The following is a 27,416-nucleotide window of genomic DNA, read 5'->3' as shown; positions in this document are numbered from 1 at the left end:
TTGACCATTAGATCATCTAATCCTAGGGCCAAGATTTGGTCTGCATTTCTGGATTTAAACACATACTTATTTTGATCATCTCCCTATATATATATATATATATATATATATCTTCAATTATTAATTTCTCTCTTCCTCCACACTTGTTCAACCAAAAAATATGGGGTGGTTAAGGGTAAAAGAGGTGTGTATTTTGGTGTTGGTGCAAATGGTGCTGGTGCAGTGCCAAGAGATTGCTGTAAATGATTATAATGGAATCAACATGAGTCAGCTTAGTGATCCAACGGTGATGAATCAGTTCACCAACATAGTTTACAAACGTCTCTCCACCCTCACTGAGCATCTCATGAACTCTCAGATTGCTCAAAAGGCCACGTTCTGTATTACAGACCAGTAACTGATCTCTCTCTCTTTCTCTCTTTCTATGTGATCAGCTGCAAGTTTTTATTAATCAGTTGTGGTTAAATAAATGGCAGGGAAGAGGAGTGGAATAAGTCTTTTAACTATTCCTCTAATCTGGATTTCTTGTCCAAATGCATTGCTCAAACTCAAGGTATATACTATGACAACACTGCTCATAAATTATAGACTTATAAGTAGCTAATTTACATAAAATGAAATGTTATTAGTAGTTATGTCAGTTGCAGTCAAATAAGGGAGCATCTTTTTTTGTTGAAAACTGGAACACAGGAGATTTGCCCAAGAGGTTGTGTACAGCAGCAGAGCTGAAGTTCTACTTCACAAACTTCATTGCTAGCAAGAAATCCGCAGTTTCTTTCCTTAAACCAAACACAAACTGTAACTCAACGACATGGGTTTCGGGCTGTGAGCCCGGGTGGGCTTGCAGTTCGGGCCTTAGTCAGCCCAATTTCACGGACTCTCAAGAGATGCCGGCCCGGACTTCTAACTGTCAGTCTTGCTGTGAGGGCTTCTTCTGCCCTCAGGGCCTCACTTGCATGATACGTAAGTGCTCTCTACCAATTTTTATCGATTTGAGTGGCTAAGTTGTGAGTGATATTTCGAGTGTTGGATTGGCAATTGAATAAGCACTTTTGGATAGAAAGATGAAATCGAGAGTTTTCTTGACTGTGATGATAGCTGAACTTTAGGCTATGATCTTTGGGTTTTTGCAGCTTGTCCGTTGGGTTCCTACTGCCCCCGAGCCACACACAATGCCTCGACTGGACTATGTGACCCGTAAGTTGACCATCTTGTTACTTCTGTGATGCCATATCTTATGCATTATGTCATTATGTATCTGGTTTACTTGTTTTGCATATTGTTAAGGTAGTTTATTCATTGTGTTGATGCATATCTTATACCGTTACATTGTGATTTTCGTGCTTCTGTTACTAAGTAGTTTTTGCATCATGTTTATTGATGTTCGTCTGCAGATATATGTACCAGTTACCTCCAGGATATCAAAATCATACTTGTGGAGGGGCTAATATTTGGGGAGATGTTAACAGAGGCGGTTCCATGTTCTGTTCTGCAGGATCGTATTGCCCAACGAACACACAAGAAATACCATGTGCTGGCAGGTCTCAATTTTCATCCCATTCTTCAACCAATGTTCATATATACTTTGATCACATTTCTTGATCTGTATACTGTAGTACTGTTTTTTGTTTTCATTTGAGTGATCGTGTTGGTAATGACGCTGTTTCTTGTCTTTGAACTTCAGGCATTACTGCCTAATGGGATCTACTTCTGAGAAACGTGAGTCCATTGTTTCAACTTTGAACTGACACTGGTGTTCTGCTCAAGGAATTCTTATGTGTTTTCTCTCGTGCATCTATGCCGGTCTTTGCAGCTTGCTACAGGTTGACATCGTGCGATCCCAACTCACATAGGCAGAATATAAGCCAATATGGAGCAATGTTGATTGTGAGTTTCCTTCACCTGATTTCTTTCCCTGGCTGAAATTTATGGTTGTGTTTGGAGATGATAAGGAACAGCAACGAGGTTAATTGTCAAACATTCTTGGTAATACAGGTTGGCATTAGTGTCATTCTGTTCATCTTCTACAACTGTTATGAGCAAGTCATCACAATCAGGGAAAAGAGGCATGCTAGATCAAGGGAGACTGCAGTGAAAAGTGTCAAGGAAAACGCTCGTGCACAAGCACGATGGCTAGCTGCAAAGGACACAATTGCTAGGAGAGCCCGTGAGGTGTCCCGTTCATTTTCACACAGAGTTGTTCACCCTCCAATACATGAGATTGAAGAGCATCATGATAGTTTTGAAGGTGTGGATCCGGAGACTGGAGAAAGGGCGAGGAAGAAGAAGGTGAAGGCGAAACATATTGGGAAAGATACTCAAATGTTCAGATACGCTTATTCTCAGATCGAGAAGGAGAAGACTCAAGAGCAACACCACAAAGATGCTTCGACCTTCTCTGCAGTGATTTCAAGTGCAATGGATGCTGGGGTGAGTACAAGGCCTACAATTGAGATTGCTGTCAAAGATCTCACAGTGACGTTGAAGCACAAAAAGAGGCATCTTTTAAGGTCTGTCAACGGGGAAATCCTGCCCGGTAGGATCACTGCTCTCATGGGGCAATCTGGGGCAGGAAAAACAACTCTTCTATCAGCATTGGCTGGAAAAACAGTAGGATGCTCAATAACAGGCTTGGTTCTGATAAACGGGAAGGCGGTATCGATAGCCTCGTACAAAAAGATCGTTGGATTCGTGCCACAGGATGATGTTGTGCATGGGAATTTGACAGTGGAAGAGAATATCTGGTTCAGTGCCAATTGCAGGTAATAAATTTGACAGTAATAACTCAGCATTTGTCATTTTATTTTCTGAATTGGGCTAACAAATGGCATAATGTGTGAAGGCTTTCAGCTGATTTACCAAAAGCAGACAAAGTGCTTGTTGTTGAAAGAGTGATCGAGTCCCTCGGGCTGCAGCCAGTGCGCAACTCCTTGGTTGGCACTGTGGAGAAACGAGGCATCTCCGGAGGGCAGAGAAAGCGTGTGAATGTGGGACTGGAGCTAGTGATGGAACCTTCACTCTTGTTCCTAGATGAACCAACCTCCGGATTGGACAGCTCGTCTTCTCAGCTCCTTCTCAGAGCACTCAGACGTGAAGCTCTTGAAGGGGTAAACATTTGCTTGGTTGTCCACCAACCAAGGTAATCTTTAGGAAGTTAAGCATAGTCTGTTTCAAGAATTAAGGATTTGAAAAGGTGAAATCTAAAGCAACCTTTTGATTTTGCAGTTATTCCTTGTTCAATATGTTTGATGACTTGATACTTCTAGCTAAGGGGGGCCTCACTGCCTACCATGGGGCAGTTAGTGATGTCGAGCATTACTTTGCAAACCTCGGTATCAGAGTCCCGGACCACATCAATCCACCAGACTACTTCATAGATGTTTTGGAAGGAATGGTGAAGCCACAAACTAGCTCAGGTGTAAGTGTAACGTATGAAGAGCTTCCTCTGAGATGGATGCTCCACAAAGGCTACCCCGTTCCACCCGATATGCAAAGGAACACCTCTGAAGATGGTGTGTCTGCAATGCATGGTACTTCAGGAAATCAAGAAAATCACAGCACTGAGCATCTATCTTTTGGGGGGGAGCTCTGGCAGAATCTGAAATACAGAGTGGAGGCTCAGTTTGATGTAATACGACACAACTTCCTCAAGTCGCATGACTTGTCTAGGAGGAGAACTCCACGTGTTGTTGTGCAGTATCGTTACTTTGTTGGAAGGTAGAACCGAAATCAAAACCATATCTCTTTTAGTTCTTGATCTTGACATTAGCTGATCATCATGCTTCATACCTTGGCTCAGGATAGCTAAGCAACGCCTTCGAGAAGCTAGAATCCAAGCCATAGACTATCTCATATTGCTGCTTGCTGGTGCCTGTTTGGGGCTGATTGCTAGATCAGGTGATGAAAGCTTTGGCATGGGAGGTTATACCTACACCATTATAGCTACCTGTAAGTCTAGAAACACAGATCAACGTTCAAGGTGTATCCCCAAGTTGTTTTTTGTTGCTTACATTCATCTTCTTTTCTCAGCTCTATTGTGCAAGATCGCAGCTCTGAGAACGTTCTCTCTGGACAAGTTGGAGTACAGGAGGGAACGGGCTTCGGGCATCAGCAGCCTTGCACATTTTGTAGCTAAGGACACAATAGACCATTTCAACACACTCATCAAGCCATTGGTGTACCTATCCATGTTTTACTTCTTCAGCAATCCAAGATCGACCTTCCTAGACAACTACATCGTCTTGCTTTGCCTCGTGTACTGTGTAACAGGAATAGCTTACACATTGGCCATTTTCCTAGAACCCGGTCCATCTCAGCTGGTGATGATCAACACTCTCACTCAACCATGCTACTTATTCCACTCATATGCTCATGATTTTAGCCCTGTCAAATTTGCAGTGCTCTGTGCTTTTACCAGTAGTTTTGACTCTCCTCTCAACTCAGCCTAAAGACAGCCAATTTATGAAGATTTTGACAAATATGTGTTATCCAAGCTGGGCTTTAGAAGCATTCATTGTCTCAAATGCTAAGAGGTACTTAAAAAATCACATCAATCATCATCATCTTCCAACATACTACTCTCCCAACTGTTACAAAAAATAGAACTTGTAGCACCCACTATACTCTTCTAGATGCATTTTTGCACATATGCATAAATCGTGCAAATACATGGCCATTTTGGTATCTGAAAGCCACAACTTGCTACTTGCCTTGCAGCTATCACGGAGTATGGCTCATACAACGGTGTGGTGCACTTCTCAAAGCTGGCTATAGTCTCCATGACTGGAATCTTTGCATATCACTTCTCATGGCTACAGGGGCAGCTTGCCGCGCTTTAGCTTTCTTCGGTATGTTAGTGTTACAGAAGAAGTGAGTTCAAGAATGTTGCATAGGCAATGGTAAAACCAAGTTGATTTTGGGGTGCCTCTGAATATCGATCCGCGAAGAAATCATCGTGATGTTGAGCCAGCTTAGATCAGAAAATCACACATACAATCTGGTCATGGCTTTGAGATGAATCTGTCTTGTAGAAATAGCTTATTTCCTCCTTATACATTCTTTCCTGTTTATATACCAAATAAAATTATACAATAGTACTTGAAGATGACATATGCCAGCCAATCCCAATTTTCTTTACCATCCATTAGCACAACGAAAATGTAAGTACAATAGATAAAGAGACAGCTCCACATTGTAATCAAACATAAACCGAAAGAATTCCAAGGTGTTATACATAGAGTACAAGCGATGTTTAAGTAAGTGATAGCATAGTTATATATCTCTAGGAACTAATAGTTCTATGATAACTATACCCTCTCTTTGCCCTGTCCACGAACTTTTGTGTGAAGAACATAGCTCCTTGAAAGGAACACAAAGCCAAGTTCATATAGCTTGTGATTCATTAGTTTATGCGACTACAACTTGGAAGACTCATATGTTTCTGCAGACTGTAAAGATGTAGATGTGTGATGATTGGCCCCGAGATGGATGAAGCCTAGCCTTCACAACTTAGTCAAAGTTGAAAAGGAATGCCTTGAGATTGTTGCTGCAAGAAAACCTGCATTGAACTAATGTTTGTGAGAGAGGTGTATTTTGAAAATAAGCTATCATGATTCACGAAGATGCAAATTTCACAGCATTTGTTTTCATTTGGAGTTTGTGATGTTATCAACCCCAGCTTAAGGCATGAATATAAACTTCGAATTAAGTAGAGGATTTCTGGAAGTGACTTAATTGTCAAGCCTGGGATGAAACATGAACAGGATACCAATATAAGGTAGGAACATTACCTGATATCTACCATAACCGAACATGATTTATTTCCAAACCATGTCCCCTAAAAACTGAAGAGCAGGTACACCTCTGATTTCCATGTCAACAAGAGGTGCTTGGATCATGGTCAGCTTGGAGAGCTCTGGATCACTCTCAATCATGCTGAGAGCACGCGTTTGATCCTGAAGTATAATTTCAGTATTTGTCAGAGGAAATCTGAAATTCCAGTTAACATCCAATTTATTTTTCATTGTCACCGCGATGGATTATAGTACTACGATTCAAGAAAGATGAGACGATTATGTTATACCTTCCTCTTCATCGCACAGAACTTGCAGTCAGAGGCAGAAGCTGGAAGAACTTGGTTAACAACTAGTCTCTTGACAGGAACACTTTCTTTCCTTAATGATGCACTTAATCTTGATGATTCATTGATTGCCATCACCTGAGTAGAAAGAATTTTGAATTACAAACTAAAAAGCATCAGTCCCTCCTTATATTTGAAAACACATAATTCCAAGCCTATTCGGGTAATAATTTTACTTCTATATAAGGTGGCTTCTACTTATTGTTCGGCATGTATTAACATATCGAAACTGAAGCATAATAACCTAGTCTCTTGGTACAGTCATATGCAAAATGCAACCTAGTTCAAATTAAGAAACAGAACACAGTGAATAGTCATGAAAAAATGGAGAGAACTATCAATTTCACATGCCATTACCGTAGGAATTGTTACTATTACAAACTCTGTAGAGTTTGTGTCACGGAAAAGTTCTCTCACTTTTATCATTCTCTCCCTTAGTTTCTCTAACTTGTCGGCCTGCAAGAGAATTAATGAAGTCCGGGACCAGTCGAATAGGAATTTATATTTGCAAGGATAGGTGATCATCAAACTTACACTATCCTGCCGATTTTCTTCTTGGCCAAATACAGATTTTATGGCTGAAGTAGCCGAAGAAATCTTCTGTCTTAACTGCAAAATGAATTGTCAAGTAATGGTGAGGTTGGTTAACTATATTTCCATAATAGATATCCACTTTTATACTTAGGGTTTCATCTTGAAATCTTACCTTCAATATCTTCCCAATGGATGCATCTAAGAAGTCCGGCAATGACAAAAGTCGCAGAGTATGGCCCTGCAGAAACAGCTCATTAGCAAAAGCTAGCTTTGAGTATCTAGCTAAAAAAATTAGTTGCAGTCTCCTCACAGTGGGGGCAGTATCAAATATTATCCGTGTGAACATGTTGTATTCTTGAGATTCAAGAAACTGAATAACCTGGATAATACTCTAGAAGTCAGTAATTGAGCCTATAACACGGAAGCAATAATTTCTAACATAAACATCAAGCATGCCTTCGAAATTGCGATGGCTTCATCAAGGCCTGGAGGAGGTGTATCCAGAAGCTCTCCAAGCTTTAGTTCCCCAAGCTTCGGTCATATGAAATCCGAAGAAAATGTTATTGAGAGGCCAATGAAGATAAGGACTTCATTTTCTTAAGCAACAAGAAACATTGAAGTGCTCCAGACCAATTGCTCGCATATAGTGAAATGAAGGCACAAACATTTGGGAACAATTAAAGGAGTACAAATGATAACAAGGTTTACCTGGTCCGCAATTAATCCCAGACCCATTCCATCCATGAAGTCTTTGACCCCGCTCCCACCATTGCTCTTGCTGGCACTTCGAAATTCTTCCCTTGCTTGTTCAGGGTTTATCTGTCCCAGCAACTCATTCAATTTTTTTCCAGTTTGGACAACAAGATATGGTTTGTTGATTAGGTTTAACATAATAACACCATGCTTCATAGACAAAACACGTGTCAACTCACCTCAAGGGCAAACAATGGAGAAATGGGACCTTCAACGGGTACCAATCTCCCCCCAGTTAGATCCTAAAACAAGAAGCAAATAAAAGTAAAAACAGATATAACGATCACTTCTGGAAATTGTTCTGCAAAGTAGTTATAAAATACTATATTTGAACCTGGGCAAAGGAGTCGCTTAAAGAATGAGCGGGATCAGTTGAAACCACTAGAGTTGGATGGCCATTATTTGCAAACTTAACAGCAAGTGATGCAGCACAGCTAGTCTTTCCGACTCCCCCCTTCCCACCAAGCATGTAATACTTGCGTTGAGTTCCCGAGACCATTTCATCAAATCCAGCAACTGATTCTGTTGGAACACTGACTGAACTCACTGCCAAACAAGATGACAATATCATCATTGTTCTCAGCCAACCCAAAGTGGATTTTTTTTGCATATACCATAATCAATGTGCAATATTTCTAACATAACTCAAGCACCATTTTGCTATTTAAAAATCTAAGCTAAGTTGTTCAGCAGCATTGCTATTTTTAGTTTTGTTTTTGTTCGAACCCCTCTGTAGAAAACTGAATTGAAGCTCTGCAGCAGTTAGTCACAATCCGTAAATCAATTTTTCAGCTAATCTTTCAATCGCAGAAGCTATTATAGAATCAAACAGGACTATTAATAAATTCATCAATCACAAAAAAAAACCTCATTGAAGATTAAAAATCTTACCTTGAAATGTTTTTCTGGGGAATTTCCGGGTGAGGGAAAGAGACAAAATACTGGAGCTAAAACTTGAGTTGGATTTGAAGAAAGGGGCGAAATCCCGTCTGAGAGAGTGAATATATCCATAATTATCACCCATAATAGCCACGGGTTTTAAGTCAGAATATTTGGTAGCGAAAGACCAAGAAGAGGACGCCATGAATGGGCAGAGGGAGAAATTAAGCAAGGAAGAGAACCCAAGAATGAATGATAATTAGCTCGATTACGGTACCAGAGCACGTCTTCGCAGCAATTCTGGGATATGAATTGATGTTCCTCCATTAGATTTTTGTTTCGGTTAATTAAATATACTCAACTAACAAAAAAAATTCTCCCCCTTGCTAATTAGTTACTCAATTCAGTTTAGTACACTCAATTAGCTCGATTAAGTAGAAATGTTTTTTAGCAAAAATAACATTTTTATTTTTTTTTTATTTCATTTTCTCTGCTTTTTTACCTTTTTTATCATACTCCCACTATATTCTTTTCAAATTAACTAAATACTAGTAGTATTTTCTTAAATTTCATATCGAAAATAAATGCCTCATTTAACAAGAGACGAATGAGACAATGATAGTTTGGCAACATATTATGTAAAAAATTACCCGTTAGGGCATGCACAACTCAATGATCCAAAATACTTTGATTTCTTGTGTTTTTGCAACCACGATCATACCTTACCCGTCTCAAACCTATTAATTTGAACTTTTTTCTAAATATTCAAATTTTCATGGGTGGGGCAAGCTCTTCTATTCTGGTTCATGGTTTCTCTTGGCTATATGGTTTATCCGGGGGAGAGATCGAGCTTCAAGAAATAGTGAATTTCATTTTGAGAGATTTGAAAAAGCACTATCTCCTTGAAAAGTTCTATACATCTGCCCTTTCTCAACGCATTTCTTCAGGTTCGGCTACTGGACTTTCGCCATCTAGGGTGCAGCATTCAGACTGCTTCGCCTAGCAACACGACCCTTGTATTGCTTCCCCGCAACCCCATTTTCACGGTTTAGGCTTGTGGTCAACTTTGATGTAGAATTCCGTGAATTTATAAAGTTGTAATTAATTGGATTCCATTGAACAAAATGTCAAAGGCTTGGGTCATTAAATACAATATGTCATTTAGACCATTTACTACGCGTCCCGCGCGCGGCTCGTGTTCCGTCCCGGAGGGACGGTTCCGCCGCGGGACGCATTGCAGCGTTGCGCCCGTCCCCAGCCTGTCCTGTAGCCCGTCGCTGCGGGACTCGAGACGCGACGTCCCGCCACGCGCCCGAGCGACGTGTCGAGCGCTCGACGCATGCGTGACGCCCACTTGCTGGCCCGCGAGTGGGCGTCGTCACTGATGACGCAACACTTTTTTTTAAAAAAATCGAATTTTAATTTTTTTTTCAAACGGTAATATTACCATTTTGTTTTTTATTTTCAATTTTTTTTAATTTTTTTATTTATTTACTCTACAAATAATCCTATTTCATACTCATTTCACACACAAATACATATTTATTCCTCTCAAATCCTCTCTATATCCACTCCAATTTCCATCTTAAATCAACTCAAACAAATGGAGCGCATCCGTCAATACAAGAACGGTTGTCTATTCGGGCAAGGACAGGCGACTCTAGCGCCCACGCCCAACTCCAAGAGGATCTAATTGAGCACATTTGGGAAAACTTTGACGGAGAAAATTAAATTATGCCATTTTAATTTTTTTATGATTTTAATTATGTCTTTTTTCTATTTTTTTAAATTTTAATGTTGTTTTAATTTTAATGAAGTTTATTTTTTTAATTGAATTTAGAACATCAAATTATACAAAGTTAAATTATGTTTTTTTTATTTATTTTGCCACGAATTTAATTATGTATTTTTTTAGGATTTTAAGTTGTAATTTTATTTTATTTAATGAAGTTTGTTTTTTTAATTGAATTTGTTGGAAATAAAAAATAAAAAACTGAAATTGAATGAATAGTAATTTAAGGGACGGAGCATTGCAGGTTTCGTCACTTGATGGAGGAATAAAGTACAGTGGGGCCCTTAAATAGTAGTTTAAGGGACAGTTAAGGGACGGTGGGGGGTCAACGTAGTGGATGCCCTTAGTCCATGTCCATGAATTAAGTTGGGGAGAAACACACACCCAAAGTCGAAAGACTTAACTAATCTTCAATTTAATTTCCTTCAACGCCAAACTCTCTCAATGTATATAAACTTAAGATTAGGACGCTTCTTTAGCACGTATTGCCGTGCTTTCATGTTGCGATGTGTAAGAGAGCGCCACTCTTGCTCAATCGAAGTCCCCGCCTTGTTGTGTTATTTTAATTTTAGTGCTCAATGGTTGTGGATGGTGATAAAAAAAGCGTGAATTTTGTAAGTGTTTGACTTCTTTTTTTTTTGATGAATCAATGAATGGAATATAACGACATAAAGTAAAGTACAAGCAAGACACGTGCATACCCGAGGGATACATGCCTAAAGCCGAAGCTAATTAGGCCGATGGGGGGGGGAAGTAAATCAAGGGAAAAACGTACCCTTAGAGTCAGTAATACAATACATAAAACATACAATGAAAATACATGGGTAAGAACAATCAGAGAGACTTCTCATCAGTAGAAGTCTTCACGATGGGATCCTCACGACATGCTCCGGTAATTCCCTCAATCAATGTGTGCTTGTACTCGTTGCTACCGTCCACGTTACCCCAATGGATGTAGGGTAGGGCCTCGTTAAAACCTCCTAAAGATAAAACCCAGTGGGAAAAAATCCCTAGGAGGAAAAAGAGTACCCCCGTGGCCGAGAGCAACGCTAAACTCCCAAGTGCTCGGTTACTTGATCATGTGGATAAATGGAGTATAAGACTGCATATGTTACCTTCTTTACTTCAAACACCAGGTGCTTGGGTTCAAAAGTTGATCCGTCGAATATCAAGGCATTCCTGCCTCGCCAAATCAGGCTGACCATTACAATGAGGGCTAGTCTTCTAGCCTTGCGCATAACAGCTGCTCCGCTTCTTTCCTTGAGCATCCACTTGATGGCGCTCGGGATAGTAGTGATGTTCCTCCTCAGTCCCAGCCAGGATTTGATCTCCTTCCAAACTGCCCAAGTCTTGTGACATTTGAAGAAAAGGTGATCCGCGGACTCCATATGCGCCATGCACAACGAGCAGCATTGGTCGATGTTCTTGTAGCCCAGTCTGTCCCTCGTTGGGAGTCGTCCTCTAAGGGCTTGCCAAGTAGTGAAGGAGTACTTTGGCGGGACAAAGTCCTTCCAAACGAATCGGTGCCACAATCGTCGTTCACCTTTTGGCCTGAACCACTCGTACGCCTCGACCGCTCCCTTGCTCCCGTACCACTGTCCCAGCATCCTCTCCACTCCTCTTCTCGGCCGGTCGGTCAGTAACTCGTCTCGGATTTCAAGCAGCCTCTTGAAGAGTGGTGAGTCCCTCGATCTCGCCGTCCATTCCCACAACGTCCGATCCTTGAGAAACTCACTATGGATCCATTTGATCCACAGTGAATCCTTCTTCACGTGAATGTTCCACAAGTTCCTCGCAAGTAGAGCCTTGTTCCACGCCCCAAGGTCCCGAAAGCCGAGTCCCCCTTCATCCTTCGGTAGGCATAGATCCTTCCAGGCCACGGGGGGATATTTCGTACCCCACAAGAACTCTCGGCAGATGGAAATGACCCGATCCCTCACATTTGCCGGCAGGGGAAACACTTGTAGCCAGTAGCACTCAACTCCCGGCAAAACAGAGTGCACAAGTTCAGTTTTACCGGCATATGAAAGGTTCTTACCTGTCCACTTTTTGGTGAGGGATGCTATCTTGTCAATCAGCGGTGTGTAGTGCATGATGTTGAGCTTGCTCGACGCGAGAGGCACTCCCAAGTACTTCACCGGCAACGAACCCAACGGGAAGCCGAAAATACTCTTGATCTCCTCCAAGTCCCGTGATGGCAGCTTGCCTCCTGAAAAAAGGTTAGACTTGTCCTTGTTGATCTCTAAGCCCGAACAGCCCGAGAATTCCTCCATAGCATTCTCCAAGATCTCCATGGACATGTAGTCGCCCCTACTAAAAAGCATAAGATCATCTGCAAAAGCCAAGTGAGTAATCTTTTCCTTCGCACATTTTGCATGGAAGTTAAAGTTAGAGTCCGTCGTTCGAGCTGCAAGCAAACGAGATAAGTATTCCATGCAAAAGATAAAGAGAGTAGGGGACATAGGATCTTCCTGTCGTAGGCCCTTTTTGCCGAGGAAGAATCCGTGCGGGCTCCCGTTGATCGCGATCGAGAACCTGGGTGTCGTGACACACTGCATCACCCAATAGACGAACTTCGGGTGAAAGTTCAGTCCATGAAGGATGGATCTGAGGAAGTCCCAGTCCACAGTGTCGTACGCCTTCCGGAGATCGATCTTGACCGCACACTTTGGAGCATTCTTCTTGTCTGCATACCCTCGCATGAAGTGTTTGACTTCTTAATATTAAGTGTTGTGGTTGTGAGTGAATAACTATGGTGAGTTGTAAAATTAATAAACATTGAATTTCTCCTTTGGATCGATGATTTAAAAGGTCTCGATCTATTTCAATTCATCTAAATGATTTGGTGGCAATCACATAACTACACATAGAATCTATCCCAAAAATCTTTGAAATAGTCATCTCCTAAAGCCTCCATAATTCCATTGACTAAGATATATTCACCCTCATAATACATCACATAAATAGCAAGAAAATTTCAGCATTGCAAAGTCAGAAAATGCACTTGAGGTTTTCTTGCTTATTCGAACGTCTAATTGGATACGCATCGAAGTCGATAAGTTCAAAGAAGCAAGACTTGACCCCTAATTGTATGGAAGAAAAATGTTGCACTCTTCTATCTGATCATGAAATTTAGCAGAGATAGCAAGAATTTAACATTCGACCTTTCTAGAAGAAAGCGATGACTACCAACTATCAAACAAAAGAAACAAATTTGCACGTTAGATATGTCGAGACATTTGACTAATATAGAACAAAGAAGAATCAATTTCCAATTTTTTTAGCAGAAAAGTTTTCCACCTGTTTGGCTGTTCCACATGCCAAGAACTCTTGATGCAACCGTGAACGATGTGGTATCCTGCAGCTGACGAGAAAAGAGCTCCAAGTTCTTCAATCCAACATCTACAAGACATTAGCATACTCGAACAAAAAAAATGTGTTTGCGTAACATCGTTCACACAGCAGGAGAAGTCTAGTAATTACCCTTCATGACTTCATGACCAAATAAGCATAGACTCAGAAAACACCAAACAGAAATAAATTCTTGACTCGGAAAGAAGACATTACTCACAAGTGGTACAACGAATATTAAGTCCTATCTATGAATCAATTCTTTTCATATTGCTAGTACAATTTAAAGCATATCACAAAATCTACAAGGAATTCAATAACAAAGAAATTGTCAGTAAGCTGAAAGGTTTTGCAGCTAGTGTGCACTGTGCTTCCAATCTCTACCAACATTTAGATTTTGTATAAGTTCGCCAACCGAAGTCATGAAGTAATAACTAAATATACAATAAAATCTGCAATGATTATGAACAAAATCTACATGGTTCAAAAATGGGAGAACTTGAGAGACCAAAACTTGACGTTAGAACTTAGAAAAGCATCACCGTGGAGCGAAAGAGACGCTAAACTCAGTTATAACGCCCATCTTCTCTGCCCACTTCTGTGATTCCAAGAACATCTGTGAAATCCGAACCACCACTTTCCCCATATCCGGCCGGCTATCAGGATCATCAGCCACACAATCCAATGCCAACCGTGTTAGCTTCTCCACCACCTCCACCGGATAAGAGTCCTTCAGCCTCTTGTCCACCCACTGCCTCAACCCACCTCCGCCACCCTCCACTGCCTCTCTCCCTGCATCCACTACCGATATCCTCGCATAGCTCCCACTCTCCTCATTAACTCTATACGTCAACGCCTCCATCCCCGATACAAGCTCAAGAATCACTACCCCAAATGCATAAACATCGCATTTTTGTGTGGCGATCCCACTTCTTTGAAACTCTGGGGCCATGTACCCTCGAGTCCCTTCAAATTTATCAATCTTACTACGCCCCACATTTTCCCTCGTGATCTCACCACATAGCTCGGATGTACCAAAATGGCAAATTCTGGCATTCAAATCCGGCTCAACAACAATAATGCTACTACTCTTGATATGATTGTGAACGAACTCAAATCCTAATCCAGTCGAATTATGGACATAATCCAATCCGTGCGCTATGTCTGATGCAACGCGTATGCGAGACGCCCAATTCGACAACACCGTAAAATTAGGGTTTTTCGGATTTTTCAAACAATCAGAGAGACTAGCACCAGCAACGTAATCGTACACCAAATATGTATAACCACCGGAAATTGAAGCCCCCTTCAGCTTAATCAAACTAGAGTGATGGCTCTTGCAGATTACCGAGAGGCGGTCGACGAGCTGCGCGGTGTCCAATTGGCGGCGGAAGCGCCGCTGCACGACTAACGACTGCTGATCGCGGACGCTGCACAGCCACGCTGTGGAGGAGGACGACGATGAATGTGGCTTGAGCAGAAAATTGTTGGTGGCAACGCAGATTTCATGGAAGTCGTAGATTTGGGTCTGGTTGGATAGGACGGTTTCGCGGATGCTGGAGAGATTGGTGCGGGGGGAGGCGGTGGAGCGGCGGGAGTCCTTGTGGAAGGTGGAGGTGGAGGTGGTGCTGGGAATGACGAAGTTGTCGGAGCCGGTGGAGAAGGAGGATGAAGTTTGGGGGGAATTTTTCGATCGAGTTGATGAAGAAGATGGAGATTTTCGGGTGGGTTGGATGACTTGTTTGATTATTTTCTTCTTGGATTTGCACATGAAGGAGAAGGGGGCTCTGAAGGTGATGAGAAAAGGGATTGGGGAGTGGAGAGGGAGAGTGGACGTGGGATCGGCGGCGGAGCGCAGTGGTTTTGTAGGTGGTGGAGGCGACGAAGAGGTGTTTTGTATGAGAAAGCGGTTGGCGGTTTGGAACTTGGAGTCAAATCCAATTTCATCACACTATAAATGATTGAAATACAAATCTTAATTACCTTTAAAATTATGAAATATTTCCCTTCGGAGTCCTCACTCTCCTACACAAAAATAATAAGCACGGTGAATGCTTATCACATATTCACAAGTCACAAATACAAATGCAATCATCGACTAATTTTAATTTATTCGCATTATTTTAAAATTGTAAATATAATAACCTAAAGTGAAATTGAATTTAAATCAAAATTAACAAATCCTACTAAAAAGTCATATTAAATAAATAAATTAAATTAAAATTAGTTAGGAGTTAGGGCTGGCTCCCGCTTCAATTCTAATTGTGGGCAGTCGCTGCTCTCTTCAGTCTCTCTCGTCTTCTCAACTATCTGACTCTCTCTCTCAGTCCCTCCGACTCCACCGTCCGCCGCCTCTCCATTCCTCTCTCAATCTGACTGACTTCCACAAGGTCGCCCGCTGTCTCTCCACGACGTCGCCGTTCGGTCCCTCCTGGCCTCCTAGACCGCCGCCCGACGCCGTCTGCCACTTTGCTTATTATAAGGTTCAGGCATCTTTATTCAATTTACTATATTTTACTTTGGAGTGTGGATGAATATTTGGAATGGAATCGATTAATATCAACACTGATTGATGCTTGTTTGCTGGGGTTATTTTTTTTTTAAGTTCTAGGGCGTTTTTTACCTTCCATAAGTGTACTGTTTTTTTTAAAAATTTGGGCTTTGGGAGAGACTCATGCGTCGCGCGCATGACCCTGATGCGTTTTAATGTAAGACTTTTTCAATTTTTTTATTTTAATTGAACAATGCATGACGTACATGCATCTTAGGGTAAAACGCATGACGGACATGCGTCTTAGGGTAAAACGCATTACACACATGCGTCTTCTCTGGAATCCTCCAAAAACATTGTCTTCGTCTTCGAAAGGGCTTCGCGTGAGTATCTTGCACGCCCCCATCGGAGTCCGGATGAGAGAGTTATGGCCATTATACGAAAGTCGCGCATTGAAGCGCGGATGACTCCAAAAGACACGTCCTCGTCATTGGTCGATGAATGTCCTTGGTGGGGTTGATCAAATGATGTGAAATTATTCGTAACAAGCATTAAATGAGAATGTCTTTTTTGTGTTACGAATAATTTCTCATTTAATGCTTGTTACAAATAATTTCGCATCATTTGATCAACCCCACCAAGGACATTCATTGACCAATGACGAGGCCATGTCTTTTGGAGTCATCCGCGCTTCAACGCGCGACTTTCGTATAATAGTCATAACTCTCTCATCCGGACTCCGATGGGGGCGTGTAAGATACTCACGCGAAGCCCTTTCGAAGACGAAGACAATGTTTTTGGAGGATTCCAGAGAAGACGCATGTGTGTCATGCGTTTTACCCTAAGACGCATGTGCGTCATGCGTCATTCAATTAAAATAAAAAAAATTGAAAGACGCATTAAGGTCATGCGTTTCATTAACGGGCGATGCATGTGGGTCATGCGTCTCTCCCAAAGCCGGAATTTAAAAAAAGCCCAGTACACTTATGGAATGTAAAAAACACCCTAGAACTAAAAAAGAATTAACCCTTGTTTGCTGTTTGTATAAGCATGCCGCGCTCCATATCATGAGCGTATTTTCTAATTAGCATTAATTATTTGTGTTTGAATAGAGATTAAGCACGACCATCAATATCTTGCTGTAAATTTACTTAGTACTAGTATTAAATTGGCAAAATCATCCATTTTGAAACTTTTTTGAAATTCGGGTACCTGGTTTAGGCTTTATGATAAACAAACACAGTACACCGTAAGCCTCATTTCTCACTACTCTGTTATCGAATTTCAGAATAATGGAGATGAAAGAGCAAAAATTCTCAGAATTTGCCATCAAAATCAGACATGAAGCAAAGCTCAAAGAGATCCTCCGGAACTTAAACTCCATCGAATCACAGCTCTTTTCCGACGCCGCAAAAGAATTCATTAAAGTGCTCAAATCGGATGCAGGCCCTGAATTTCTTCAGTCATATGTTCAAACATCTTCCAAGCTCGTGGAAATCTCACAGGCGTGGGAATCTCGCCATGGAAAGCCCGGTTTTTTGCATATTTTGAATTTAGTTTCTGCAATTTTGAAGCTTTGGAAGGATAATGTGGGAGGTGGTGGTGGTGGTGATGTTGGACGGTGGTTGGATAAGTTTGCACGGTCGTTGATTGAGGAGAAGATGGGGGATTTGTATAAGGAATTGAATAGCAAAGAGGCCAAGAGGCAAAATGCTGTGCTTTATTTGCTGGCGTCGATTGTCTTGCGTAACTCTCACTTGGCATGGGAAGTAGCAAAGGTTTTCGACTTCAAGCTTGCTGTTTTCCCGAAGCTGGCGGAAGTTAGGTTGAGAGTGAAGAAGCTTGATGAAGGGAGGAGGAAGATCCACTCCACAAGAAAAGCATTTGTCCGTTTTGCTATGTCGTTTTTGGAGGTAGGCCATCCGAGGTTGTTGAGGGGTATTTTGCAGCAAAAAGAGATGTATTCGGGGGTGTTGAGAGGGCTAGGGAATGATGAGGAGGAGACTTTAGTTTATGTTTTATCAGTTTTGCGTGATAGAGTACTTGTTCCGGAGTCTATTGTGCCTCCTGGCCTTAGGAGTGTTCTTTTTGGGAACGTTACGTTAGAGCAGTTGATTAGTGTTTCGGGGAGGGGCGAGTTTGTGCATGCAGCAGAGTTGGCACACAATGTGTTGATGATGGTGTGCATTGATCCTGAGAATGGCTTGATGCCAGACTTGAACAGGCATCCGAATCCTCTACGTGGAAATTCTAGGCGTCTTTTGAGTCTAATGAAGAAATTAAAGGCAACAGAAGTTGTGTACCATAAGGAACTGCTTTTGGCCATTGTGAGAGGGCGGCCTTTGTTTGGTTCTTTATACTTGGATGAGTTCCCTTACAGCATTGAAGATGTTGCGTCAGATAACTGGTATGGTTTCTTAATCTATGTTATCCTTTTTTTAATAAATTACTTAAGTTGTTATGCTGATATGCACATTTTGCACAATTAAAAAGACACACACATATCTATGTCGAATGTATTTATGTATGTATGTATTATTCTCTACATGGAATGACTGAGTTACTTGCAGGTTTCCTACTATTTCATTGGCTGCTGATGTGGTTTCCTCAGTCAGCGTTGGGCATGGTTTTGCTGATAAACATGCACCTGACAATGAAGACGTGCAGAACATTATAAAATGCATCAGATCACGCCCTTTTAGTAGATCAATTATTACAAAGGGGCTACTTCATGCCGATTCCCTAGTGAAACATGGAACATTGAAGCTTGTGATTGAGGTCTTACATTTGTTTGATTATTTGGTGAAAACTTTAGATACTTTTTATACAGACCATCAAATTCGTGGCTGGGGAGCTTTGAAGGAAGAGATTCAAAATGGTGTCAGAATGTTGCTTCCTGATCCTCAAGTTTTGTTGTCTTTGCTTTCTCCCTTGAGTAGCCATGTCAAGAGTCTCGAATCTGCTTCAAAAAGGAAGGCTGAAGCAGAAATTGTGCCATTACATTCTGGTAACTCTAGTAAGAGGTTGAAAAGTTCACATGCAAGTGAAGACTTGGATTTGGTTATAAGTGGAGTAAACTCTTCTGGAATGAATTTGTTTGAGGAAGGGGAAGATGTAGATTCAGATGGTGAGCAACCACTAGAAAATGGAGCTGATATTGATCGATGTGTTAGAGATATTTGGGGTTTAAGTCAGTGTTCCGCATCACTGATTAATATAAAAGATGTAGATACGTTCTTTTACTCCAAGATACTTGACTCTCTCAAGATCTATTACGTAAGTTCTGGTATTTAAATTACAATGGCGAACCTCCATTCCATGTTAATAGAGTCATTTTTCTATTTCGGGAAGTTCCAAGTTAATTGAGTCATTTCTATTTTTGGCAAAAAGTAATTCTCCCTTTTACTTTATTCTCTCTTCATCTCTCTTACTTTATTCTCTTTTACTTTTTTACCATCCATTTAGCACACTATTCTTAAACTCCGTGCCAAAAAGAAATGCCTCTATTAACAAGGAACGGAGGGAGTATCATATTGAGGATAGGAATCATATTACTAGGCATCCTTCCTTTCATTTCGTAATTCTATGCATAAAATCCCTAATGCTTGCTTTCTTTGTCTATTTTTTGGGCAATGTATATAACTCATTAGCATTTAATATATCTTGCAGAGAACCATGCCTATGGCCATGGAGAGATCAGTTGATTTTTTTAAATTAATACCGAATAATCCACTGGCATTACCAACAATCTTGCAGCAGTCTTTATTGCAACTGCTCAATGAACATGTCAGTCTGATTTCTAAAGATGTGACCCCTATCACAAGCCCACCGCAAATGTACAGGCATCTGCATCTATTTCTCGTCTTATTAGTGGGATCACCACTCAAACAGATAAAGAAACAAGCTTATGCCTTAGCAGAGACAGCCATCTTAAGCACCGGCGCATTTGACAAGAATGTAAAGGAAATTTGTGCCTGGTTCTTTTTCATACCCGGCTATACAGATAATTTCCTTGGAGAACTAGAAGTTCAGATCCTACAAGAGTTGTCATCAGTTATTGTTTCTTTTCTATGTGATGCTGTTTCCACCACCGGAAACAACTTATACAAGTATATGGAATCATTGAAGCATTACAACTATGATGCAGAAGGTGGCAAAGGTAGCCGGTAACACTGCCCTTCTTTCCATTCTTTTACATCCTTTTTGTAAGAATGTTTTGTTGAATTTCTGCTTTTTACATGGTGTTGGCAGATCTGTCTCCTGAAGTAAGCCCTTTTATTATATGTGTACTGGAGAAGTGTTTGCGCTTGCTCAGCTCTGAATCAGGATCCTTCACGTTACCTCAGAAGTCGTTGATATCATTGTATGTTTCCAACACAATCAAGTATCTATTAGACACACAGGTATAGTGCCATGATTGTTTAGTCGTCATGCCATATGTGATTATGTGCGCGTGCATTTGTTTGTACATGTATTTCCTGTCATCTTTCTCACTCCATTGATCTTTGGATGAAATGCAAATAACTTTTGCCAGGTGAAAGCTGAAGCATTGTCGGGTTTAGTTAATCGCATATTATCTGAGAAGCTTGAGAACAACAACGTTGATGTCCTTGAATTGGCTGAATGTCCATGTGAATGGAGGCCACTGAAGACTCTGTTGCGTTTTGCACGAGATATATTACATCAACGGTGTTATGGCATAAATTCCAATGTGAAGGATATTGAGCGACCAGATAGTTCTTTTGTCAAAACTCTTGCAGACATTGAAGATGTTTTAAAAACTGAGTATCATATTGGGCTTGTTGGATTGAGTGTAGGGTTTTCTTTCTCGTTGATGTGCACAAGACGAGACGAGCTATTGCACAATTTTCCTACAGTCTTATCTATATCGTGTAACTTGTCTGAGGTACCTTTCTCAGTTTTGTCATCCATTTTGTTCCTTGAATCAAGTTATCTTGATGATGTCATAGAGCTATGGCCTGAACTGTTCGCTGCTGCTCTGGATAATGTTGAGAACTGTGAAGATAAGGGGGAGAGTTTGTATAATGGTGATCATGATTCAGTGGGAGCGGCCTCTTTTGCATTATCCCGTTACTTAAAAATTGTCCCATTCTATGCACTCTTTTCATCCATCGTACAAAGTTGCAGCCTGCATCTAGTCGAGCGGCCAAGACTTCAAAAGTTGTTGTTGGATAAGGTTACTGGGATTGCACCTGATCATTTAATTTCTTCATTGTGCAATGTACTCTTCTGGATTAATCACACTAGGTCATGCGATGGACTCAGATCTCTGGAGGAGCTTGAGATCCTTTCTGAAACGTGCTTCATGCTTGCAGAGCACTTGTTGAGACAATTGTTGATTGAGAATGTGGACACTGTTATATCAGCTCATGATAAAGAGCCTTTACAACTACATTGTGTGGTTGATGTGGCAGAAATCATCTATACCAATACTGCTTTAACTGCATCACTGAATTGTTCTTTGTCTGGTGATAATGTACTTTCGGATTCAGTATTTGGAGAAACTATGGAAAAACTGCTTGAGTTAGCCAGAGAAGGAATTTGTAGAATGGATGTCAATGCCCTGAACTTGTTAAGAACAGCTTCTGAACTCTTGTTTGTTGTGCATGGTGGTAATATATCTGCACGGGTTATAAATGGCAGAAAGCACATATCCCGAGCATTTAATTTGCTGAAAGAAAAGCTATTTCTGATATTCAAGACTAGGTTTGATGCTTCCGTAAAGTCCATGGACTATAAACCCTTGCTTCCAACATTCTATGCTTTACACTCTTTCATTAGCTTCATATCTCCCTCTGAGCTGCTTGAATTGGTGAATTGGTCATTCTCTCAGATTGATATTAATGATGCAACCTTTCATATGCCATCAAAAAGAAATGCTCTTTTTATTGGTTTGCACCTCGCCAGTTGCACTTTTGATTTCCTCGCAGAACAGATGAGGCAGCCATACTTTGAAAACAAGCTGTATAGTTTTTCTGGTGGAACTGAGACACATTTTGATGTTCTTTTGTTCGAGAGGATCCTTTTCCAATTACTACATGTCGGCAGCCATTTGAAACTGGATATTGCTGATGCTTGTCTGCTCAAAGCCTTCACTGTCGTGAAAATGCATAAAGGTATTCATCATTCACATCTTCCTTCTGTTATGGTTTTACAAAGTGTTGTTGCAACCATTCCCATAAATATATTCTCATATTGCTTGCAAAAGATTAACAGAACGAGAGCTGACCTGGTGTATTATATTGTTGCAATGAGTCCCCTGCATATGTCTGTGTTTGGATCTATGCTATTTAAAATACTGGATAAGTCTTTGCCTCCTGCCAATGTAATGCAAGGAACTAGTAAACACTGTTTCTCTGATGAAGAACTACTGATGGTTCTGCCAACTGTCATGTTGTACTTAAATTTGGTTATTCCTAAATTTGGGGGACAGCTCTGCAAGGCCTTTGAACCTATATGTTTGGCATATGGGCCTGTGCTCTTGAGTGGTTTTTCTAAGTGGAAGAGCTTTGTCTCGGATAGAATTTTTGAGATTGGGTTTGATGACATGATTGCGTCCAAAGAAGAATATTCAGATCTTTTCTCATATAGTCTTCTTGGTAAAACAATCCTGATGGTACGAGATCACCTTATATTAGGAGACAATATTATCGCAGTTGATAGAAGATTGGATCTATATAATTCCATATGTCCATCTACCACTGACCATATAGTTGACGACTTCTGTGGCAAGACTGGAGGTCGTTCCCTTTTGAAGCCTTTAGATTTTGTGAACAGAGTTGTTGCAAAGATAAACTTGTGCAGGGTGCTGTTGTTTACAGAGCATACTCAGGTGGATAATGGAGAGAAAAAGGTGGATTCTCCAAAAGTTACCTTTAACATGGCAACATCAAAAATCCATTTTCTAAAGATGTTGATTAATTCCTGGATATTGATTGTCAAGAAATTCCAAGATAACATTGACTACATTAGAAATATTGATGGTGATAAACTATCAGTGTTTAGATTTTTGGAAGTCTTTGTAATGAATAACGTACTGGAATTGACAGCAGATATGCATGACTCTTTGATTGAGCTGGACTCTCACCCCTTCATAGAGCAACTTGTCAAATCATTTCTTCTGTACAGATTTGGAGATCCTGTAACACTGAAGATGCTTAGAACTATTCTCGCCAATATATCTCATTGGAAATTTGCATGCGATTCATCCATACAGCTATTGCTTGCTCACTCCCAGTTTGCAAATTCCATTCATGTGGCCTGTCAGTCATTTGTTTCTTCTAAGTTTGGACTTGTATTTACTCCCATGCAGAGCATTTTAAGATTGTTTCTTGTTGGTCGTGGTGGACCAGATACTTTGGATTGCAAAAGCAATGAATTGAAAGATAGGGAGAGTCTTCATTTGCTTGAACTTGTTAAGCTTGTCAGAGTACTTCTACATATATATGCTCAGCAAAGAGAAGTAAATTTTGGTGAAGACACTGGTATAAATGGTCAAGAGTTGATTCATCTTCTTCTATTGGCATATGGGGCAACGTGTTCCGAGGTTGATTTGGAAATATATAATTTATTATTGGATATAGAGTCCAACGATGAATCATGTGCTGGAACTGTTGCTCGAACAGATTATCTATGGGGTATTGCATCTTTAAAGGCGAGAAAGGATTTGGAACATGACAGAGTCACACAGTCTGTTGACCAAAACAACATGGAAGTCTACGAACGTCGAAAAGATAAGTTCAGAGAGAATATTCCGATTGACCCGAAGATATGTGCTCAAACTGTGCTCTTTTTTCCTTACGACAGAGTTGTTTATGGAGGAAATTCACCGAAGCTTCAAAAAGCTAGTTCAGTAGTTGTGCACGAGGTACTAGCATTTAAATGCAAATTCACATTCAGGCATCTTTATATGCTAGAAAAAATCATGTTTATAATACCCTTTTGCGCACTGGTCTTTTTTTTGTACAGGGCCCTTCTACTACTGTCCAGATATATGATCCCGTCTTCATCCTCCGATTCTCAATTCACTGTCTTGTGATGAGCTATATTGAACCTATTGAATTTGCTAGTTTAGGCTTGCTTGCTGTCACCTTTGTCAGTATTTCTTCACCTGATGATGATATGAGGAAATTGGGATATGAATCACTGGTAAAGTTCAAGAGTGCGCTGGAGGTACTTAATCCTTTTTAGTGTTATTTATGAACGATTATTGTACTTCATATGCTGTAACTCTAGTTCTATTGCTGCTATGAAAAGTGTATTCCATTTCTATCTAGCTTTACATATTTGACAATTAAACCTGTTATGTACAGAAATGTCAAAAGAAGAAGGAAGTGGTACGGCTTCGTCTTCTACTTACATATTTACAAAATGGAATAGAAGAGCCATGGCAAAGGATTCCATCTGCCATTGCTGTGTTCGCTGCAGAGGCTTCCGTGATTCTGTTGGACCCATCCAATAATAATTACTCTACCATAAGCAAGCATCTCGGTAATTCCCCTAGCATGAACATGAAGGTAGAGACCCATGGTCCAGTTAATGGCTATCCTGTGTTTTACTTTTGGATAGCTAAGCTTCAACATTAACTTACTGTTATGTTAAAAATGCCAGGTTATACCGTTATTCAAGATTTTTTTCTGGAGTACCTCTATTACTTTTAAAGCAGATAGAATATGGATGCTTCGATTGCTGTGTTCGGGGCTGAATACAGAAGATGATGCTCAAACATACATCCGAAATTCCATTTTTGAGACCCTCATTAGTTTTTATACTTCTCCTCTTTCAGATAATGAGTCGAAGGAACTTATAATTCAGGTTTGATTGGTTGCAGTATCTTAATTGTGTGGTGTCAGTTGACTTAGTGTGTAATTTATTTCTTTATATATTATATTGTCTAAATATTTTGTTAATTTCCTTGACTGGTGTCTGGTGCAGGTAGTAAAGAAGGGCGTACTGTTACATAAAGCAGTCTGGTTTTTAGTTGAACACTGTGGTGTCATTTCATGGCTGTCATCTATTCTTCCTTTTCTTCATGGGAGTGGATTTGAAGACCAGAGAAAATTTGTCCTGGCACAACTGCCTATAATATTGGAGGTTGTAAGTTGTATTACATCACCAAGAAACATTGTCGAGTGGCTGCAGAAACATGCTATGGGGCAGCTTTCAGAACTTGCATTGCATTTGTACAAAATCCTAGTTAGCAGTGTTGAACTTATTAAGGATCAGAGCCGCATTTGTGTCTCAATTTTGCAAATATTGGCATTAGTGCTGAAGATATCACAGAAGAGGAAGATATATCAACCGCATTTTACATTGTCAGACGAGGGTTTATTCCAACTATTCGAGGCTGTTGAAACATGTTCGAAATCCATTTACAATCCTATCATGGGTTTGGGTCTCAAAGTTGTTCTTGTGAGTACTCCTCCAGTCGCTATTCTACAAATGGTACATCCCCTCTGTTATTTGTGTTTGTCAAATTTCATATAGTTAGGTTCTAAACCTCCTGTTTCACACTCATAAGCATCGTCTATCAGGATCAAGAGAAGCTTTTGAAGTTCTTGAGATGGGCAGTTACCTCCGCTCTTCAGTCGAAGTCGGAAGAATTGGATACTGGTGAAGATTCTGATCATCATTTGATTGCAGTATCGGAGAAGAGACAACCTGAAGAATCCCTTGACTCAAAACTTTTGCGGTGGCTAACTGCCTCAGCGATCCTTGGAAAAGTTACTTTGAATTCGAGAAAACTCAACGATGGAAGTGTCTTGGAAAAATCTAGCCTCCACGCTTTGCAGGCTTGGTTAGAATGCCCTGAGAAAGAGACTAAAGAAACTGTGGAATATGATTGTGGAGAAATATTAGCTGCCGCAATAATTCAGCTGTTAAAGCAGCTGAACTTCAGCCACCAACTACTCCCGTCTTCTGTTTCTGCACTGTGTCTCCTACTTCTTTCCGACACCTCCACAGGTTTTATTCCATTTCATGCTTTCATCAAATATGACTATTGTCGTATATTTCATATTCAATGGGTGATGACTCTCCTTGTAACTGTCTACAGTTTCCTATGTAGGTTTGAAGAGTTTGAATGGGGTTGGGAGTTGTTTGCCATCACTTTGTTCAAAGATACAGTGGCCGGTCGAAGCAATTCCTGCTTGGAGATGGTATAAGATACTCGTCTTGTGGAGATTGTATATCCATCCTGTCTACCTATTTAAGCCGTTTTGCTGATCATTGCTCTTGAACAGGTCATATTACCATCCATGGAGAGACCTAACCACCAAACTCAGTGCGGTCGAGAAACTGGATGAAATCCATGCCTGTGAGAGGCTGCTGGCAGTGGCTTCTAACGTTGTCACGGAGAAATCGGGATGTAGCCATTTTTTCGATCTTAAAGATGTGGACAAGTTGCGAGTACATGAATGGGAGAGAACTCTTATTCATTCTGAATAACTGTGGCTATGCTTCACATTGAACATATTCAGCAAATTAAGAGTTCATTCTTTTGCAAATATTCCCCATAATACTGTTTTTTTAATGCATCAATTGCTGATATACCTATTTACTTTTTTGAAGTTGATATAAGCTAAAAAAATATTGTATCATCTTCTTTTCAGGTTATGATCATAGTACTATATTGAAAACTTTTCATGCAGGAAAAATAAATACAGTAAACTAATGAAGGGATTTTAATTGTATTTTGAAACATGATGCAAAGATAATTATCTATCCGTGGAAATAGGGATGATTATCATATCATAAATATGGAGTATCGAAATCTAGAATCTCAATTTAAGTAATTATTCTAAGAATAACAGGGAGTATGTATTTATAATTTTATAACATACGATGGATACAATTTTATAAAAATAAATATTCAATACTTCTATATCAATTCATTTCAAATTCATCCCATTTCAATTGTGCTCATGTATGTATGTATGACTATTTAAATAACAAAGTTTATGCAAATTTTGATTAAAATTTAGTTTTTCTTAATTATTTCATCCATGTACAAATTAAATTTTAAGTTTTTTCAATTGTTCCAATTTTTAATTTACCCTTTCTAAAAGAGACACCGTTTAATTACAGTAATTAACACCTAATTATCTTGAATAATATCTTACTCGCTATAATTAACAGCAATAAATGTGGGAGCGCATTACTGAGCATATATGCCTGTTAAATATTAATCCCCTATCCCCACGGAAGGAGTAAGGAAATAAATAAATTCCTTATTTATCCATAACCGCTAGGGAAAAGGCTAATTATAAAAAAAAATTTGAAAATTATAGGATTTCAAGCATCAATAGAATTTATTAGCTTATAAATAGGGCTCTCCCTTGTTTAAACTTGTGAAGATGGAATCCACGAGCTCGGCGCTGCATGACAAGTTCGGTATTACATATCGGTTGTTAGCCGAACTGAATCGAGTTCGGTGATTAGCCGAGCTTCATCGAGTT

The 27,416-nt window shown here is 40.2% G+C and overlaps 4 protein-coding genes across 6 annotated transcripts; 2 read left to right on the top strand and 2 right to left on the bottom strand.

Moving 5' to 3' along the window:
* The first annotated feature begins 158 nt into the window (after positions 1 to 158).
* LOC121750862 (ABC transporter G family member 24-like) lies at positions 159 to 5,107 on the top strand. Its single transcript, XM_042145495.1, has 14 exons — positions 159 to 393; positions 477 to 553; positions 691 to 963; positions 1,134 to 1,197; positions 1,395 to 1,541; positions 1,685 to 1,719; positions 1,814 to 1,887; positions 1,996 to 2,762; positions 2,843 to 3,139; positions 3,226 to 3,717; positions 3,800 to 3,948; positions 4,030 to 4,319; positions 4,399 to 4,532; positions 4,717 to 5,107. Exons 1-14 carry the CDS (start codon positions 161 to 163, stop codon positions 4,871 to 4,873), a joined length of 3,189 nt encoding a protein of 1,062 aa, XP_042001429.1. The 5' UTR covers positions 159 to 160; the 3' UTR covers positions 4,874 to 5,107.
* A 62-nt stretch (positions 5,108 to 5,169) lies between these two features.
* On the bottom strand, positions 5,170 to 8,634 carry LOC121750917 (ATPase GET3B-like). Its single transcript, XM_042145580.1, has 12 exons — positions 8,318 to 8,634; positions 7,761 to 7,972; positions 7,606 to 7,668; positions 7,382 to 7,492; positions 7,130 to 7,204; positions 6,984 to 7,052; positions 6,846 to 6,911; positions 6,674 to 6,748; positions 6,497 to 6,595; positions 6,083 to 6,217; positions 5,790 to 5,954; positions 5,170 to 5,557 (listed from the first exon to the last, which is right to left on the bottom strand). Exons 1-11 carry the CDS (start codon positions 8,508 to 8,510, stop codon positions 5,817 to 5,819), a joined length of 1,236 nt encoding a protein of 411 aa, XP_042001514.1. The 5' UTR covers positions 8,511 to 8,634; the 3' UTR covers positions 5,170 to 5,557; positions 5,790 to 5,816.
* Positions 8,635 to 11,385: 2,751 nt separating this feature from the next.
* Positions 11,386 to 15,357, bottom strand: LOC121751506 (lysM domain receptor-like kinase 3). The gene is made up of 3 exons (XM_042146253.1): positions 13,991 to 15,357; positions 13,398 to 13,461; positions 11,386 to 12,783 (listed from the first exon to the last, which is right to left on the bottom strand). The coding sequence occupies exons 1-3, from the start codon at positions 15,217 to 15,219 to the stop codon at positions 12,685 to 12,687; spliced, it is 1,392 nt and encodes a 463-aa protein (XP_042002187.1). The 5' UTR covers positions 15,220 to 15,357; the 3' UTR covers positions 11,386 to 12,684.
* A 345-nt stretch (positions 15,358 to 15,702) lies between these two features.
* Positions 15,703 to 26,465, top strand: LOC121750309. Of its 3 annotated transcripts, none has more exons than XM_042144826.1 (13): positions 15,703 to 15,931; positions 17,228 to 18,346; positions 18,510 to 19,215; positions 19,609 to 20,098; positions 20,191 to 20,342; positions 20,474 to 23,827; positions 23,929 to 24,132; positions 24,273 to 24,476; positions 24,571 to 24,774; positions 24,895 to 25,404; positions 25,494 to 25,923; positions 26,015 to 26,117; positions 26,202 to 26,465. In XM_042144826.1, exons 2-13 carry the CDS (start codon positions 17,232 to 17,234, stop codon positions 26,404 to 26,406), a joined length of 7,677 nt encoding a protein of 2,558 aa, XP_042000760.1. In that variant the 5' UTR covers positions 15,703 to 15,931; positions 17,228 to 17,231; the 3' UTR covers positions 26,407 to 26,465. The 3 variants fall into 3 exon arrangements, with proteins under 3 accessions (XP_042000760.1, XP_042000761.1, XP_042000758.1); XM_042144827.1 differs by having other exon boundaries at positions 19,609 to 20,101; positions 26,027 to 26,117; XM_042144824.1 differs by having other exon boundaries at positions 19,609 to 20,101.
* The last annotated feature ends 951 nt before the right edge of the window (positions 26,466 to 27,416 follow it).

The sequence above is a fragment of the Salvia splendens genome, chromosome 10, assembly GCF_004379255.2.
Source record: "Salvia splendens isolate huo1 chromosome 10, SspV2, whole genome shotgun sequence".
NCBI classification, from domain to species: domain Eukaryota; kingdom Viridiplantae; phylum Streptophyta; class Magnoliopsida; order Lamiales; family Lamiaceae; genus Salvia; species Salvia splendens.
Note: the sequence above shows the minus strand (reverse complement) of the source record. Positions and strands in the feature narration are given on the sequence as shown.

Coding starts and splice junctions, on each gene's coding strand:
- LOC121750862 (XM_042145495.1), top strand. CDS start 161: ATGGGGTGGTTAAGGGTAAAAGAGGTGTGTATTTTGGTGTTGGTGCAA. Junction 3,140..3,225: donor TTGGTTGTCCACCAACCAAG/GTAATCTTTAGG, acceptor TTGATTTTGCAG/TTATTCCTTGTTCAATATGT. Junction 3,949..4,029: donor CTACACCATTATAGCTACCT/GTAAGTCTAGAA, acceptor TTCTTTTCTCAG/CTCTATTGTGCAAGATCGCA.
- LOC121750917 (XM_042145580.1), bottom strand. CDS start 8,510: ATGGCGTCCTCTTCTTGGTCTTTCGCTACCAAATATTCTGACTTAAAA. Junction 7,669..7,760: donor TAAGCGACTCCTTTGCCCAG/GTTCAAATATAG, acceptor TTCTTGTTTTAG/GATCTAACTGGGGGGAGATT. Junction 6,749..6,845: donor CCATTGGGAAGATATTGAAG/GTAAGATTTCAA, acceptor TTCATTTTGCAG/TTAAGACAGAAGATTTCTTC.
- LOC121751506 (XM_042146253.1), bottom strand. CDS start 15,219: ATGTGCAAATCCAAGAAGAAAATAATCAAACAAGTCATCCAACCCACC. Junction 13,462..13,990: donor AGCGTCTCTTTCGCTCCACG/GTGATGCTTTTC, acceptor TTTTCTCGTCAG/CTGCAGGATACCACATCGTT. Junction 12,784..13,397: donor CATGTGGAACAGCCAAACAG/GTGGAAAACTTT, acceptor GAGGGTATGCAG/ACAAGAAGAATGCTCCAAAG.
- LOC121750309 (XM_042144824.1), top strand. CDS start 17,232: ATGGAGATGAAAGAGCAAAAATTCTCAGAATTTGCCATCAAAATCAGA. Junction 23,828..23,928: donor GTTCAGTAGTTGTGCACGAG/GTACTAGCATTT, acceptor TTTTTTGTACAG/GGCCCTTCTACTACTGTCCA. Junction 24,477..24,570: donor CCCCTAGCATGAACATGAAG/GTAGAGACCCAT, acceptor TAAAAATGCCAG/GTTATACCGTTATTCAAGAT.